Source organism: Manis javanica, chromosome 11, assembly GCF_040802235.1.
Source record: "Manis javanica isolate MJ-LG chromosome 11, MJ_LKY, whole genome shotgun sequence".
NCBI lineage: Eukaryota > Metazoa > Chordata > Mammalia > Pholidota > Manidae > Manis > Manis javanica.
This window is the reverse complement of record NC_133166.1, coordinates 37923679-37941728: the sequence shown is the minus strand read 5'-3', so window position 1 is coordinate 37941728 and position 18050 is coordinate 37923679. Positions and strand designations below refer to the sequence as shown.

Genomic DNA, 18050 nt, shown 5'->3' with positions numbered 1-18050 from the left:
ACCACCCATTGTCCTACAGGCTGGGGTGTGTGCATCAGACACAGGCCAGAAGGCCGTCCCACACGGGGTAGTACCAAGGCCCATTCCTTTTAGACAGTTTCCACTCACGAGGAACCAACACACTCTCACCGCACGCACGGCAGAACAGCCTTCCCTCCTCCCTCTTTGAGCACCTGCTGGAAGAAACCCAAATCCCAAGTGCTCTGCTGCTGAGCCCTTGCGCCTCTGCTGAGGCCTCCTTGTGGGCAAAAGAAGGAAGTGTCCCAGGGCTCCCTCAGAGCCGGACCAGGGCCAGGTGGTCTGTCAGCCCTAAGCTTCAACCCCTTGCTCAGAACCTGACTCAGACCCTTCTGGGAAGCATGCAGGACTCAGATAATCCCTGCATGGGAGAGTGATGGCTCTTGGCACTAGAAGACACCACAGACCATCTTGTCACCTCAAGTTCCTGCATTTCACCTTTCCTGACAACAGAACATGGCCGTTCTCTAAGTCAGTTCAGCAGCTGGAACTTACAAGTGCCTGAAAGCTCCAGGGGGAGGTGAGGGACTGTTGACAGTGTCTCCTAGGTTTTTGTGGGGGACCCTTTGGTCCCTATTGGTCATTCTCAGATTTGTAGATCTCCAAGTCCCTCACTCCTAATAGACCCTGAACTCTTGGACAGCAAGGGATTATATTGGTCGCATCTGGACCCCCTTCACCAAGCCAGGTGCAGGTACTGAGGAATTGCCCAATAAATGTTAATGACCGAACTGGTCAGTACACCCTTGGGTTGGGGTACAACCCATGTACAACACCATGGGTTGGGGAGGTTAAATGAAGGCCTTCCCTGATCCGCTCACCCCCACCCATCCTCCTCTTTAATCTCTGATAAATGTTTGATAACTACACTGTGGATATCATAACCATTTGACAGTCAATTTCCTGGGTAGCTAATGAGCCATAGGCTCCAACTTGAGAAAATACCCACTCATTTTAAAAAATGTCTTTTTTTTTCTGATAGACCAAGTGAATGAGCCTTCATATTCATCCGAGTGAGGAGGAAAGGGAAAGAAGCAGGGAGTGAGGCCCAATGCATGCTCACACGTCCCGGGCCTTGCCTCTGTGGGGATTATTTATGGCCAGGTGTCAGGGGGACGTTTAGTGGGATCCTGGCCTACCACCCCTCCCGCCCTATCCTGACCGCAGACATTCCTGCTTCCCTTGACATCCTCACCACCTTTGGTCCCAGAGGACTATCAGACCAATTAAATGAGACTGGTTGGGAACAGTGAATCCAGGCCTAAGGCAAGGAGTAAAGAAAGCCCTTTACCATGCCCCCAGACAGCCGCCACTTCCAAGTGAAGTGACGTAATGATAAATTGACGTTGGAGTTAGCAGGTTGGCTGGGAAATTGTGAGAGTGTCGGAGGGCAGGAGTTCCAGGTGCTAAGGTGCACATGTGCGGCTGCTACAGGTTCAGAACTGCAGTGACTGGAACACAGCTGACATGGGAGAGGGGAGGCTGGTGGGCCTTGCTGGCCCATTTAAACAGCTTCAGCTTCATTCTTAAAGCAACCAGGTGTTCAAGCAGGAGAGTGAGGTGGTCAGATGTGTATGTTGAAGTCTTGGAGCAGCCTATAAAGTGGCCCCTGTTGTCATACCCATGGCACTTTCTGAAGGATGGCAGGAGTCCAGGTCCTGAGGGTCCTGGGATTCAGGACCAGAAACTCTTATGTTCCTATCAATCCACTCCAGCCCCAAGAAGGCCTCAGTTAGCAAGAAAGTTTCACCTGAGCTCTGGATTCAGACCACCTGGTTAAAATCTTGGCTTCACTCATTGACTGTGACTTTGGGCCAGTTACTTTTACTTCTTTGCACCTGCTCTCTTGCCTCTAAGATGTGCATGTTGAATTATTGTGGGCTATCATTAGATAACGTTTCTCAGGTGCCCCACACATAGCAGATGTTCACTATATGTTAATCTCCTTTCCTATTAGCTACTGTGTCCCTGAAAACCCTTATTCCCAATTCATATTCTCACCTGAGTTCCCCAGAGACACTTCCTCCAGGGCGGATCCAGGTAAGTGAACATTACTCTCCCTACAGCTGCTCGGCCACTTGGCTTCCATGCCCTGACACTTCGGAATGGCTGGAACACACATACATGGATCTGGCAGCCCTTTGGCTGCATAACCCCTGGGCAGAGGTCTTACTCTACTCACTGCTCCACTGACCTCTGGCTCTTGGCTCCTGGACTGCACAGAGCAGAAGTTGAGGCAACTGCTCAGAGGGCACAAGAAACTGTCAGATGAGAATTCGACACCTACCTTCAGCATCCCACCCACTTTCTGATTGCTGACTCAGGCAATGCTGGGGAGCTGAAATCAAGGGGAGACTGACACCCACAGGACTGTGGCCCTGGGCAGATCACTCCTCTCTGTGGACCTCAGGTTTTCATCTGTAAAATGCTCAGAGGTTGACTGCTGTGACCATTAGGGATTTTTCCACCTGAACATTCCTGAGTTCTCTAATGGATAAGAAAAGATCCCCACTCTGCTCTCCATGAAAAACAACTGAAAGTTCAAGCAAATCAAGACCCCTTTACCCCTTCCAAGATACCTCCAGGCTGAGAGAGGTGTCTGCAATAAGGCAGCCCTCCAGGTGGCAGTTGGGTCAGGTCCCCAGGCCGGTCAGACCCTTGCTCCTTGCCACTACTCAGATTCAAGAATGGCCCTAGAAGGGAAGCGACTATGGTCTGCACAGGAGCTGGGAGTTCTGACATGGCCAGATCCAGAGTTGTCAATATGGTATGACTCACACAGAAGTTTCAGTGTCGGTGAACCCCCTAGAGGATGTGCTCTTCTAAGGGTAAGGTCTGCAGGTGCCTTGCCCATTCTGAGGCCTACCTTCCTCCCCAGCCCTGGCAGAAGCTGCTAAGTGGATGTAGAGGGCAACTTGTTCCTTAGGGCCTGGCTTTCCCCAGTGTGAGGAAGACCTTGGCTAGACCCTTGAGACCGGAGGGGCCAGTACTCGGGCTTTCCCCAGTCCAGCCACAGCTAGCCTGGTTGCAGGCCCAGAACCAAACTGCGACACTGCCCGAGACAATAAAAACCCAAATCCGTGCTTCATGTCAAAAATCAGCTTTTTATTATTGAGGGCCAGGGCCCAGGGAGGGAAGGGTGTTGAGCTAAAGCAGCGTTGCTCTCTTTCCAGGAAATGTTGCGAGCTGCAGTTGAAGCTCGAGATGTTGCATTTTTTTTTCAACTCAAGCATGTGTTTTTCAAAAATATCATCCTTCCCCACCCCCACCCCTCCACTAATTTTAGAATCAGACCAAGTCAAGCTATTGTCCTCTGTTTTAGTTAGGAAAATACTATATTTATTCAAGATGCAGAAGTGGGTCTCTGCAAACCTCCTTCAGGAAAACAAATCTGTTTAAGACTATACAGAAACCATGATACAAAATTTATTTCATGCTGGAATCGCTTTGCATAACATTGGGCATGCAGTTGTTTACTCTGAAGTACTAAATTGCATACAAGGCCGGGTTGTGCCTTAATAAAGGTGGAGGAAGGCCATCCCTCCCGTGGTCCCGATCTTTCAGTGCTCTAAAGTAATACTTGGAAAATCCACACAGTGTTGAATATTTACTATGAACAATTTGTAATGAAAGTTGGTCACGCTGGATCTACACACCAAGGAGATGATAGAATCAACCTAGACTAGCCGCTGTCAGGGGTCTTGGGGAGACGTCCACTGGGTCACAAGCAGGCCAGACAGAGCGGAGGAAGGCGGCAGTGCGGGTTTCCACAGTTCTACTTGGAGCCAAGTTCTCAGTTTCCGCGGGAGACATGAACCATGAAGGTGAGGTCAATGTGACCGATGGCTGACCGGCTGCCCTTTCCAGAACCTTTCCTCTCGAGCTTGTGTACAAAAAGGGAAGCAATCCATCCCCATCCCATGCCTCCCCCCTCCCTCAGAAACATGTTTTCTACCAAACGCCATTACAGTTTGGCTCCAACAACGTGTGTAAAAGTAAAGAGCTTTGAAAGAAAATAGAGGACTTCTGCTTTTCTCTTTCTGTTGTTGCTGTGGTTGAAGGTAATCATTACAGCTGCGGGGGCTGGTGGGTTTGGTTTGCTGGGTTTTCTGTTTAACTTCATGCAAGTCATGCTACAGAACCCTTCCACCCGCTCCCCAAGTAAAATAAAACTTCAAAAATGAAAAGAAGGAAAAGAAATCCTCTACGGTCAGTTACCATTTGGCCGTAGAAAAGCTACGTCCGTCCTAGTACAATGCCTGGGCCACTCGGACTCGTCCGGCAAACCTGCATGGCGTGAATTTACTCTGTCCGAGGGTGAGGAGGGGCTGCAGGTCCACCCAGATGCTTAATAGCCACCAGTGTCCTCGGCCAAGCCGCCTGGTCAAGTCACTCTCACAGCCTCTGTCGGCATATATTTAGCAATGACAGGGCTTTCTTTGCAAAGATCTGTATGTAAAGAATACAATTAACACTTGAGCTTCTCTTCTTGGCTTTCCCATCCCGCTTGGTACTTAGTTTTTAAGGAAGGAGGAGGAAAGACAGAACAGCCACATGCAGAGGCAGGCAGATTCTTCTCCAGCTGGCTTGGTTTTCCCATGCAGTGAGCCAGCCCAGCACGCCTCTTTCTCTCCCTCCTAGGGGACGGGTTGGGTCCCTAACTCTCCTACTCTGCACATAGCTTATGGCCTGAAATTATCCTGAGAAAAGCAAGTCCTTGGCGGCTGTCATGACTCCATGGGAGCAGGGCCAAGTGGATGTGGGTAGGGACACTTCACCCCTGGTGCCCCCCAAGACTCTGGTGCCCATGCCTCTGTGGGGTTGGGAGTGGGCAGGCAGTGAACAGTGGTTGCCGCCGAGTCCCTGGCCACTACAAGGAGATGGGGCTTCTTCTGTCCCATGCTCTCTGGGCTTCTGGAAACACAGAAAGGGGCTCTCCTGTCTGTTCTTTTAGGCCACACAGATTGAGCCAACATTTAAAATGGAGGAGACAGGCAGCCCATGAGACTACCAGGCAGAGCACAGCCATCGGCAATGTTCTACCTGCCTTCCTCCTCACTCCCCTGGGCTGCTGCTGCTCCTGGCATTCTAGAGCCTCCACCCAGGAAGAAGCCAGCTGCAGAGGGGAGTATCAGGCCTGTCATTGAAGGGACCAAGGATGGGGCCGGCCCCCAGGCTGGCAGCCCTCCACCATGCAGCACCATGCAGGGAGCGGTATGCCGCACTGGGGTCCCAGGGACCTCCAGGCAGGGCAAAGAAGCAGGGGCCAGCCTGGATCAGGTGGGCACACTAAGCACCAGTGACCAGAGGACCTTCCCTGTCTCAGTGTAGGCTGCCTCTCTTCTTCTGGGTTTGCCCTGTAGTTTGAATTCTGTTTTCTTCTTGTATGTTGTTGAACCACTTCAAGTACTAAAGCAGCTGTAAATGGCCACAGGCTATACCAGCTGTTGCTCTAATAAAATCAACTATCCCTCTGGCCCAACCTGCTCACCCCAGTCAGCATGCATGCTGTGTGAGCATGTGAGGTGCTCCCAGACATGCACGAGCTGCCCAGCCAGTCCACTTTGCCGAGGATGGCTTCCTGCACCTTCCAGGCCCAGGCCAGTGCCTGGAGCTAGGGTGCTCTGAGCCCCCACCTCAAGCCTCTCCCCAGCCCATGCTCAAGCTCTAGAAAGGCCTTTTCCCCTAGGAATCAGCCTAAGTAAGGGTCTGTTGCAAGGAGACCTTGAAGAGGCCACCATGGGGCTCAGCCTCAAGAGGGTGCTGACCACACCTGGGGTGGTAGATGGCTAGGAATGGAAGGGGCTGCACAGAGTCCTGTTTAATCACCTTCTCGTGGCAAGTTCTCTATCTGTGACTAGCAATATTCTGACTGGCACACCCCTTACCTCTGCAAGGACACTGGCCTCACCCTCAGGCCCTGAGCTGCTTCTCTCTTTATGCCTCCCCTTTCACTGGCCCGGGAATTCTCTTCAAGGAATGCCTCTTCCAGAACATGGATCTTGGCTGGCCAAGCCCACAGGGTCCTGGCTAGGCCAGGCGCATGCTGTTGCCCGCCTCCAGTGGGAAGGGGAGATCACTTTGCCTTCTGGGTCTAACTTGCCATCTGCTAGAGCAGCCTGGAAGAGTCAGGGCTCCTCCTAAATCCCTGGATACACCCCTGCCTTAAGGCCACAGCCCATAGTTGGCCAGCCTGTCCCCAAGCCCCTTCCTTACTACTCCTTAGCTCAATACCAACCCACAGCTGCCAGGACATCAGGTGCACTCTGCCAGCCTGACATTCTGCTAGGGAGAAAGGGACTCAGACCTCCAGGGGCCAACCCTGGGGGCTCCTTGCACTCCTTGCCCCCCTTCAGTGTGCCTGCCTGCCCCTCAGTGCCCCTTGCCCGCCACCCCACCCACCCATCTGCAGGAGCGCGAGGCAGGCCCGGCCAATGCAGAGTGCCCCAGCCTCCTCTACATACCCTTTCTCATTCCTCCACCAGGCGGGCACGCGTACTCCCCGGTTGATAAGAGGAAGCAGGGTCCGTATCTCTCGCGGGTGCCCGAGCGAGTAAAGGGCAGGCCCTCATCAGGAGTGAGGGCCTGGTCTATGTGGGGGCAGTCTTCGTTCGCCAGCGCGGCCTTCGCCACCTCCCCATTCAGTTTGGAATCTTCAAACATATAAGCAGAAGCTATTGAGACACTGAAAACTGTTTAGTGGTGGGGGGAACAGGCCAGAGGGGGGCATTGGCATAGGGCAGCCTGTCCCTGAGGACAGAAAAGGGCTACGGGGAGGCAGGAAGCTGGAAGTCCCCAGCTCATTCAGACAGCCTATGGACTGCCCACAGAACTGGGAAGAAGGGCTCCTGGGTTTGCTCAAAGTTTGCAAAAAGATGAGTTGGTGATGGGCCCAGTAAGCGTGGTATTGGGGCCAGCCTGGGGCCCAAGGTGGGGCCAATGAGACAGGATGAAGTGGATGCAGTCATGGGTAGGGGACCAGACACAGAGCTCAGGGAGAAGACAGACAGACATGCAGAAACACTCCAGTCCAGAGAGGTGGTCTTTTGGACCCTCTGCTGCTGACCAGAGCCTGGCTGCTGCCCATCCACATCCAGCCGGCGCTTCTCTAGCCCCATTGAGACCCCACTGATCAACTCCACTCCATTCCCCGTTTGGACCCCATCTGATCACTCACTTCCCAGTGTCCCCTGCACATACCCTGTCTGATCACTCAGCCTGTCTCCACACCCCCCCACCCCGTATGGATCCAATCTGGCTGCTGAGTATGCCCCACCCCCAGTGCAGACTAGGCCTGCTCACACAGGCTTCTCTGTCCCATACACAACCAGTTCAACCACTCGGTCTGCTCCATCCCCCACAGAGTCAATCTGCTCTGATGCCCACACAGCTCAGTCCAGGATCCACCATCCTGCTCTGTCCGAGCAGGCCTGGTCAGCTTGCGCGGGCACGACAGGGATGTATGCATGAGGCAATGACAGCCGGCCATGACTTGGGAGGGGGCTCCTGCTCCTCGGTCTCCTCTCGGCAGCATCCAGCAAAGCAGAGCAAATGGATGTGTAAAGACAACAGCGGCGGATGGACTCAGGTGGGGAAAGACGAACCTCGGCTTCTGCAGTAGCCTGAGAAGGAACTTGGGAGGAGGTTTGGGGGCACATTTGGTGGGAGGCAAAGAGCGGCCACAGCAAGGAGCTCTCCCTCTCCCGAGTCAGGAGCAGAGGCATGGAAGCCTCAGGAGCCGGGAGAGGTAGATCTGTCCAACCTCTGCCCACCACCATCACTCTTGGGGACTGAGCCTGCCCCATGCTCTCTGCCCTCAAAGCAGACTGTTCCTGGCCAGGGTGGAGCCAACTCATTCCCCACAGCAGGCACCATGGCCTCCTCAAAGACTTCCACCTAGGGGAGATGGACACCCACGTGGGCATGACCACACGAGGGGAGGCTCTGAAAGGCTAAAGAGGGGAAAAAAGCTGGAGACAATGTCCCCACAATTTGACCCTCTTCCGTGACCCTGTTCACATCATGTAACTACACGCAGAAGTGATCCCTCTCCGCGTGCACACTCAGCGTGCCAGCGGGCGGGATCACAGCCCGTGTACACATCATGTCACTACAAAGAGGCAGTCAGTCAAAAGAGAAATGGACCAATCAGGTTTATTCATAAAGCAAATCCAAGAAAAGAAATCCCATCATAATTTTGGAACTTAAGAAAGTCTGTCGTACAAGATGGCAAGGCATTTCACGTACAGTGCGTTTCTTGACAAGTCCCAGGGGCTTCACTCTTCAATTTACTCTGTACCAGAAAGGCCAGTTACCAAGGTAACTCTGACACCACGTGACTGGGGCCTCTCTGGGGTCTGAGAGCTGCCTAGGGCTTGGGGCATGTCTGCAGGCACACTCATATGCACACAGACAAGCCCCCTTCCTGCTTCCCATGCTGGCTGGCCCCGTCCTCCCTCCTAAGGGTCTCTGGGCTGAGGTAGGAGGGTGATTGGAGAGAGGGGTGGAAGGCAGAAGGGAGGAAGAGTGGATGAGGGTGTGGAAGCTGGGGCCTGTAGAACCCTGCACAAATTTCCCTCAAGGGGACAACAGCAAGTCGTACCAGGCAGCACCTCCACCTGAGAGGGGAGCCAGGACTTGATGTCCCTCTGTTGGCCATCATCTGTCTACATCCCACAGCTCCTGCCCAGAGGTGGTCAGAGGTGATGGCAGAGCCTGAGGCCACTCCTCCAGCACCATGCCCCTAGGGCATCTAGCTCCCAGGGCCTTTAAAGGGCCCTAAGTAGGGGCTGGTTTTCCCTGCAGGGGCTGGGGGCAGAAGACAGCCATCAGAGATCCCTGGGTGGATGTGAGCTGGGCCCCTCTCCTTCCCTGGAGGGACTCCCAAGACACCCCTGGGGCCTGCTGCTTCTTTCAGCTGTGACCCTTGAGGAAGGGCTGACTGGGTGGGAATGTGTAGGGCTTGTTCTGTGGAGAAGCCAGCCTTCCTGGGCTGTTGGTTTATCTGTGGTTTGGGGTGCTCTCAGAAACTGGGAGCATCCTCCCTTCCCAACTCCAGAGGGCGACTGGAAGAGAAACCAAGGTGGGGCCAACTCTCTAAACCTGGGGAACCCGTGAAAATGGCCAGAGGTGCCAGCTCACCCAAGAGTCTCCAGCCTCCTGCTCTCACCCTGGGTGAAGGGGCCACCAGAAGCCTGGGTTCTCACCTGCTCCCGGGAAGTCTGGCAGCCCTGCCCCCCCTGACCCAACACCCCTTGGCCCCCACTAGACCCAGAGGCCCATGATGATGAAATGGCAGCATGGGCAGCACCTCACAGAGATGGCTTCCAGGCTTTGAAATGGACTGAGAGATGAGCATCCACAACAAGTTCATTTTTTTTTAAACTTTAGAGCAAGGAGAACCTGGTGTCCAGGCCCTCAGCCGGCAGGCCTACCCTACTCTCCAGGTGCCAGTGTACTTACTGTTTGCACCAGCAGCAAGCGCCCAGGGTGCGCGCACAGGGCTGAGGCGGTGGCAGGGGGGGGCTGGGCATGTCCCTGGGTTTAGCCCCCAGGGGTCTGCCCAGTAGGGTGTGGGGGTGAAGGGGGCACTTGGGGAAGAAGTCCCAGGCTAACTGGGGACAGTGTGTGAGAGACACGAGCAGGGTACAATCACGAAAACCGGCACAAGTCATGCAACAAAAGGAGGAGAGAGAGAGAGACATGATTAGTGGAGAGAGAGAAAGAGAGAATGTGAACAACACAAAACCACCCAGGCCTGGCTCTCCGAGTCGGTTTTCCCAGTACTTCCGCTTAGCTCACCCGGAGCCCATGTGGACCCCACACAAGGCCCCAGCTGCCCACCCTGGCCCTGTATCTGAGCAGAAACTCAATCAGCCCATGGGAAGGGACCCTGCCCACACCCTGCCTGGTTACCTCTGCCCCAGTCCCGTCACCCTCCCTGCCCCATGGGCTAGCACCACTCCCAGCACCCACTTCAGCCCAGCAAGGGCAAAGTACAGTGGCCAGGGCCAGGAACAATTTGGATTCAGCTGCTCAGAGAACATCCCCTCAAAAAATGATGACACAGAAGCTGCCATGGCAGCTCTCAGGGAGCCAGGTGGGGTGTTCCCTAGGACCTACCTGCTGCCCTACAAGCCCATGAGCAGGAAGGGTGTCTGGCCACCACCCCTTCCCCATGCCAGCCACTGCTCACCTATGGTGGGACCCACAGCCCCAGATGCTGCACCACAGAGAACCAACCCACATCCCAGGAGCAGAGATGGACAAGACACAGGTGAATGAACATGGCAGCACAGAGGGAGCACTCCCAGCTGCCCAAGCAGATGGGGGAGGGAGCCCCTTCTCCTGGGCCGTCAGCCCCAGGGAATCCACGACTGGCATTCCCCCATGAAGCCCCACAACCCACCCACCCTCAGGACAACTCCCTCAAACACTGAGGCCATGCCAGCCATGGTACAGAGGAGACCAGATCATTCCTCACAGACACACAGACCTGAGGCTTCAGGTGAGCCCTAGTAGTGGAGGTGAGGGGAAGGTGCTGCTGGCTCAGGGTTCTGGCCAGAGTGCTGCACTTGGCCCCAGCCCAGGATCTAAAAGTGAATTGGAAAACCCCAGGTTTTGTTGAGGCCTCCTGACTGTCCTTGTGGGAGGAGTGAGGCTGGCAGGACCTTAGGGGCTGCATCTCTCAGGCCCTGCAGGGTCTCACTCTTCCTTACTTCAGGTCCCCCACCCCCACTCACAAACTCACCCTCAACCCCACACCCACCTAGGTGTATAGCTGCAAGCAGAAAAGGAGATGAATGGGAGGGGACTTGGGGATATCTCCTAAGGATCACACACCCTCTTGGTGACAGATAATCACGGTCTCACGCACCAGCTTTTGGAGGGAGGCGTGTTCTGAATAGGGATGAGGCTCAGAGGGGATCAGAGCCCAGGTGGACAGGCCTGGGCATCAGGACAGCACCACTGGGGGAAGTGAATATTTGGGGAGGGAGCGGGGGAGTTGAGGGAGAAAGGCAGAAGGGCTCAGGCAATCCAGAGGGCCAGCTTGTGTGGGAGTGCCCAAATACCTCCTCAGCCACAGAGACTGCTCAAGCCAGAGCTCTCTGAGTCCCTGAGACCTGGGGCCAGGGTGAGGAGGCTCCCAGGAGCAGGGCTGCCGTCGGGGAGGGGCCCAGGGGCTCTAACAGGCACGCAGGGGTTTTACGAGTCTGCTGCAGCGTGGGAAGAGGGTTGTGTTCCTGGGACTAGCTGGTGTGCCTGTCAGAACACACACATCTGTACTGTGTGCGTGTGTGTGTGGGCCATGTATGCACCCTCAGCACATGTGGGCATTGTCTAGGAGTACAGAAGTATCTGTTCCTCACTAGAGAAAAGAAGGGAATCCCTGATAGGCTGGCCTGGGGCACCCTGCTTGGGGCACCAATCCTGAAATAGCTAGTGTTGGGGGAGATGTGACCAAAGGACCAAGTAGTGCCCTGGTGATGTCCACAGGCTGAGCTGTTCCTGCTGGGGCCTGGAGTGGAGCTGGGGGCTCAGCCAGCCGAGACCTTCCTCAGAGCTCCAGGAACTTTCCTCACAGGGATGGTGGCTGCTGAGGTCAAACATTCTAGCTAATCTAAAGCAGAGAGGTGGGCCAGGAGCTTTCTACTGGCCTGCCTGACTCAATGAGCAGGAGCCATACCTTGGCCCTGGAGCCCAATTTCACCTCAGGACCCCTTCCAACCTCTGAGAGCCCTGCACAATCCCTGGTCCAGCCCAGAGCACAAACTGCATTCTTCTATGGTGCCTACTGGAATCCTAGGAGGCAGGGAGGGGTATGGAGCCAGCCCAAGGGCTGGAAAGCCCTCACTGGCAGAGAAGAGGGCCCTGGGGGTACTGCTCTGGGCAGCACAGCTTTGGGATAAAGTGAGATGAGGAGCAGGATGGGGTGGTGCATCAGCAGGGAAGAAAGAACCAATCACCCGCTGGGGGAAGCCATTCAAACCGGAGGGCACTTGCTCATCTAGAGCTGAGCTCGTCTGCAGCCCCCTGCCAGGTCTGGGCATGGGACGTCCTTCATCCTCCATGCTACCTGTCACTCACCCAGTCTCCCTCCCCTGGCACTCCTCAGCTCAGCGTTGTCACTCTTCTCTGGGTCATTCATTCCCTTGAAATCCCTGTGTCCACAGAATAAATCGATGGTATTCCATGGGTAGAGGTAGACTATGGGCTTTATATCTTCAGACCAGAGCCCCATGATCAACTTTATGTGCTATGTGCAGGTTCTCATAAAACTGAGAAAGTCCCATAACAAACCACTAGCCATGGAATATTAGAATATATCCCATGGTAACTAGTATTGTTTCGTGGCCCCCCTCCCCCCTCCCCCCACTGAACTCTTGGTAAAGTCGCTGTACACTGGTTAGGATGTCACGTATTGCTGCCGCAGTCCCTACCGCCAGAAATGAGGAGAAGCCTCCGTGTGAGGCTGTTGCTGGTCTGTAGAGCTTTCGTCTAAGCTGCCTGGGGTGGTGGCCCTCTCTAGTCCTTCGCTCACCAGCCACTTTCATCAGAAGGCCACCAGAAACTCCCACTTGACCATCAACCCAAACAAACAACGCGAAAACTAGAGTCACTCCAACAGGTTCCTAAAGATAAACGCTAAACTCTAGAGTGGTGGTAGAAAATGAGTTGGTTCGGCATGCTATGGGGTAAGTAAGCTTGGTACGGAGGGCTAGAGGCGTCTCCTAGGATGCCCCTGGAGCTAGGCAGTTGGAATCAGAGCAGGAGTTCTACTCAGCCACGGAGACAGGCTCTGTCGGGGGTGAGAATCCTTGCTATTGCCTTTGCAGGGACCCTCCTGCCAGATCCCATGCACCATTTGTGTTGTCTGCACAGCTTGAAGGGAGCTGCATAAAGACCAAATCAGAAGCCATCTGGCATTTCCGAATTACACTCACCCCTGCCTTGCCCCAATATGGGCCAGTGGCCTGAGTCAGAGACACGCTCAACTCCTGCCCACTGAGCAGCAGTCCCCTGGGCTCCTGCTAAGAGAGTCCTCAGCAACCTCGTGGGCTGTGTCATCTCTTCAGAACCTCACAAGACCATGGCATCAACCTCCTTACCCAAGACCACCAGTGAGGTTCCCCCAGCAGGCTCTTGCTTTGTGAACCTAGCTGCCCAGCATCTCCCTGGGCCCCCAGGCTCCACATCTTGAGACTGAGTGCAGGGCCCGGGGTCACCCATGGGACTAAAGAAGCAGTCTGACTGAATCTGGAATCATCACTACAGGGGGCAGAGGTTAAAGGTCAGATCGACATGCCTCTAAGAGGTTTCCTACCTGCTCTGTTAATTTCTAAAATTTCTTCCTGGGCCAGCGGGCATGTGTCACTCTGAGTACTGTGGTGTGGAGAGTTTACGACAGATTTACAATAATTGGGAGATCCCAGCTGTGGTGGCCGTGGAATATGCTTCTTTTTTTTCTTTGGTAGTTTCTGCTTAGCCATGGCTAAGGAGTAATACATCCCAAAATTGTTCACGATAACAGGCACGGGCATGGCGATGGTCAGCACGCCTGCCAGTGCACACAGTGCTCCCACCAACATGCCAGACCACGTCTGCGGGTACATGTCTCCGTAGCCCAGCGTCGTCATGGTGACCACGGCCCACCAGAAGCCAATGGGGATGTTCTTAAAGTGGGTGTGCTCACTGGCGCTGGGGTCATTGGGCTTTGCCCCTATCCTCTCGGCGTAGTAGATCATGGTGGCGAAGATGAGGACGCCAAGGGCCAGGAAGATGATGAGCAGTAAGAACTCGTTGGTGCTGGCCCGCAGGGTGTGGCCCAGGACCCGCAGGCCCACAAAATGACGGGTCAGCTTGAAGATGCGCAGGATGCGCACGAAGCGGACGACGCGCAAGAAGCCCAGCACGTCCTTGGCAGCTTTGGAGGACAGGCCACTCAGGCCCACCTCTAGGTAGAAGGGGAGGATGGCCACGAAGTCAATGATGTTGAGGGAGTTCTTGATGAACTCTACCTTGTTGGGGCAGAAGACAACGCGCATGAGGAACTCGAAGGTGAACCAGACCACGCAGACGCCCTCAATGTAGGTGAGGAAGGCCTCTGTCTCTGCTTCCCGGTAGTAGCGCACTTGCGTGCCATTCCGAACATTCTCGATCTCTGTCTTGTTCACAATGGGGTTGAAGCGCTCGTGAGTCTCCAGGCAGAAGGTGGTAATGGAGACCAGAATGAAGAAGAGGGAGGCAAAGGCCACATACTGTGAAGGAGAAACACACCGTGTCAGAGGGGAGGCTCTCCCTCCCAGAGCAAAGGAACTGGGCAGAGGTACCTTTGTGTCGGGTCCAGTCAGAGGCCAGGCCAGGAGAAGACGCCTGCACAACGGCCCCTCCAACACCGGCCAAGTGGACAGGCCACCTCTTCCTCCTCAGCACCAGGTGAGGAGGCTTGGGGAGCTTAGAGCTTGCAGCAGAGATTGCTTTGTTTTCACAAACGCCTTTCCTTTCCTCCTAGAGGCACAGCTAGACTACATTTCCCAGCCTCCTTTGGGGTGAGGTTGGGTCCTTTGACTGAGACAAGGCCAGTGAACAGTGCACAAAAGTAGTGTGCCTGATGTGCACCTGCCTCTAAAACCTTCCTACTCAATCTTCCATGGTCTCTTCCCCCAACTGTCAGTCAAATGCTGAAGCCCCAGGGGCCAGAGGGGCCACCAGAAGGAAGCAGCCTGAGTCTTTGAAGAAAAAAAAAAAAGACATCTGCTAAATACCTGAATGGGAAATAAACTACTGTTGTGTTAAGCCATTGTGACTTGGGGGTCATGTGTTAAAGCATTTAGCCCACCCTAACCAAAGGGACCTCCCTTGCTGAGGCTGATGTTGGTGAAGGAATGAGGGGGCAGTGCCGTTGGAATCAGGCCCCTCAAAGGCCGCATCTCCCATCTTTCTTCCTTCCTACTCCAGCCTAATTGCTCTCCTTTTCATGGATCTGTACCTCATTCATGTGGTCTCCTTCAGGTTCCATCCTATCTAGAATTGCAAAAGATATATAACTGCCTCAGAGCCTTTGATGACTTTTTTTTACCCCTTCTCTCTATCCTCCTGGGTACTCACACCACCAAGTTGGAAAGTAAGTTCCCCATCCTTGAGGTATTAAAATAAAGGCTAAATGGTCATTTGTCCGAAATACCGTGTTCCAGGTCCAGGCATCAGGAGAACTAGACCAGAGGGTCTCAAAGGCACCATAAACTATAGGGTCTGCTTCTTCCCTGCTACCTGCCAGCCCCAGGGCAAGGGTATGGATGGGAGGGAGGAAGAAGCTCTGGGCACTGCAGCTTTCCAAACACATGTGAGTGCCTACCCCTCTCAGCCCCCACCAGCGAGAGGGAAATGGCCAGGACAACCCAGCCTCACCAGAAACACCTGCTCTGGCCCTGAGCTCCCTGGAGACCCCTTGGCTTGGGGGCCCCATATGATGACCCACTGGCCTTCCCCAGCGCCCTGCAGACACAGGTACCTGAGGAAAGAGAATCAAACAGCTGTGTGAGTTTCAAATCCTCAGACTGAAATCCAAGCAAGATCTCCACTTACAGCCTTCAGTTGGGTCCCCCTGGAACCCCAACACTGTCCCAGGCAGAGGAAGCCTGGCCACTGAGTTCCCCTCCTGGGGCCCAGATGGTCATTCTTGCCTGTGTGTCCTTGCTGCTCCCTTCCCATCTTGGCCCCCTTCTTCAAGCCTGTCCATAACAGACAGTGGTTGCAGCAAGGCCATCCCTGTGAGGGCAGCTCAGTCTAGAATGGGTGCACCTTCATTCTGCAGAGCTGCTTTCACAGATAACTTCAAGGCGTGCCAAGGTTCGCCACCCCCTGGATCTGCAGCAAGAGGCAGCCAGGCTGCTTCTAGCAATTTCTGTAGTTTTGCACTGATGCATTTCCCCACCTTGTGGTGGTGGTGGGGGCAACACTGGAGTTCCAGAATAGCCCAGTCCACATTGACCATGTCCATGGGACCTGCCACCCAACATGGCCAAGATCTAGAAACCAAGAATTATGTGGGCCTTTGAAGCCACATCCTGGGTTGGGGGAAGGGGAGAGGAAAGGGAAGGGGACAAAGTCAGCATTTTAGAAGGTCAAAGTAAGAGCAGCCTTCAGGATCATGCGGTCTAAGACACTATGTGCTATAGACGGGAAGCCTGAGGACCAGAAACAGAAAGAGATCGGCCAAGCCTTCACTGCAGTAGGTAAATAAATCTGTTAGCTTTGGAGCACTGTGCAATTTTCAGAAATTTTATCCTAGACTATACCAAGCGTGATCTTGATGTACCCTTCCTCCCCCTATCCCTCTTTTCTGTCAGCCATTCATCATCCGCCCATCCTTCCTTCTTCCCTTTCTCCCTCCCTTCCATCCACCCATCCTTCCTACTCTCCTCTCTTCCTTTCTCCCTCCCTTTCATCCACAAATCCATTCACCCTTCTGCCCTCCTTCCCTCTTTTCCATCCACCAAGCATTCATTCATTCTTCCCTTCCTCCTTCTTCTTCTTGTTTCTTCTCCTTTTTCCTTCTCCATCTCTCTCCTTACCACCCTTTTTCCCTTCATCCCTTCCTTCCACCTGCCCATCCATCCATCCATCCATCCATCCATTCCTAACCAGGCACTGGCTTATGCCCAGCATACAGTGGAGTAAGGCCCAGCCCAGCCCTCAGTAGTTCCCTGTGGGGTTGAGGGTAAAGGACACAGAGAGACAAGTCCAGTGCAGTGGACTGAAGAGGTGAGCCCCTCAGCCCTGTAGGAGGGCTTTGGACAAGGTTGGGGCAGTGCAGGGATTTAAGCAGGTCTTCCAACTCCAGAAACAGCTCGGTAGGGGTCCAGGTAGTGCTGGCCTGGGTCACTGCAGAGTAGCCCAGGGAAAGCCGAGTGGAAGCACCCGGAAGAGTCACCACCTCTGACACAGCTCTTTTCATCACTAGAATTGTCAAAGCTCTTTGAGCTGAAAACATTCCCTGGAATGCCGGGCCTGTGTCCCCAGATTTCTTCTGGAGGGCCCCATCTTAGAGCTTGGCATTCATAACCCAGACTACCAAAGCGTGGCTCTTGCCCTTCCCCTGGCCTTTGTGTAAGAGGAGAGGAACATGTACACTGCGTGTCTGAGGGATGCCAAGAGGCGGGGCCCACTGAACCCCTGGGCTCCTGATCTGGCCCATGGCAAAGGCAGGAGGCCTCTCCTCTCCTCCCTGCCTCACCAGCCATGGTACCATCTCCTAGATCACCCCACACCTATCTTACTCTGTCGCCTCAGCCCATACGTGACTCTCTCTTAGCAGGGCCACTGGCGTCAAAGCTAGCAGGTTTTAGGCTCCAGTCTTGGTCACCAGTCCAGCCTCCACACAGCTGCCAGCAGGAGTGACCCACTGGAATCCCGGCCTTCTGGCCGTGCCCCCTGACCACGCTGCCACAGAGGAGAACCCTGACTCAGCCTGGTGGGTGAGGCTCCCTGTGCCCTGGCCGCATTGACTTTGCAGGGTCCTCTCTCTACATGCACCCAACATCCTTGCCACCTGGAACTCTGCCACTTCTGACCCACTATCTCCATGTCTTTGCACCGCCTGTTCCTTCCACTGGAGAGTATCCCTGCCGATCTGTCTGGACAAACCCATTCATTCTCCAGTGCCCCACTAACTAACCCTTCGCCTGGGACACCTTCTTCAGGTAAGGCTCCTCTTGGCAGCTGAGGCTCTTAGAAGGCAGCAAAGTAAGGGACACCCCGGCCCCCTGAGGAGTCTCTAAATTCACCCCCAGGGAGGCAATGAGCCTGTCTCCAATTGTGGCTCATTAGTGCTTGGGGAGGCTCATGGGAAGAGCCCAGACAAGGCACTAATGTGCCAGGAGCTTCTCACTCCCATGTGCCCCCTAAGCCTTCAGAGCTCTCATTCCATTTGCTCCTCTCACAGGATAGGCCCTGATGGGAAAACTGAGGCTCTGGAAGAGGTCAGGTTTTACAAAATTGGGGTAGAAAAACAATTCTTATTCTCAGTGATC

The 18050-nt window shown here is 54.4% G+C and overlaps 1 protein-coding gene across 1 annotated transcript in view; it reads right to left on the bottom strand.

Annotated features, from left to right (window-relative positions):
- Window positions 1-3102: 3102 nt before the first annotated feature.
- KCNC1 (potassium voltage-gated channel subfamily C member 1) overlaps window positions 3103-18050 on the bottom strand; it is a 43647-nt gene continuing 28699 nt past the window's right edge. Inside the window, exons 2-4 of the mRNA XM_017672672.3 lie at window positions 13343-14276; window positions 6483-6671; window positions 3103-4467 (exon numbers count right to left, since the gene is read on the bottom strand). Of these exons, the coding sequence (XP_017528161.1) occupies window positions 4403-4467; window positions 6483-6671; window positions 13343-14276 (1188 nt within the window). The 3' untranslated portion in view covers window positions 3103-4402. The remainder of the gene's footprint in view (window positions 4468-6482; window positions 6672-13342; window positions 14277-18050) is intronic.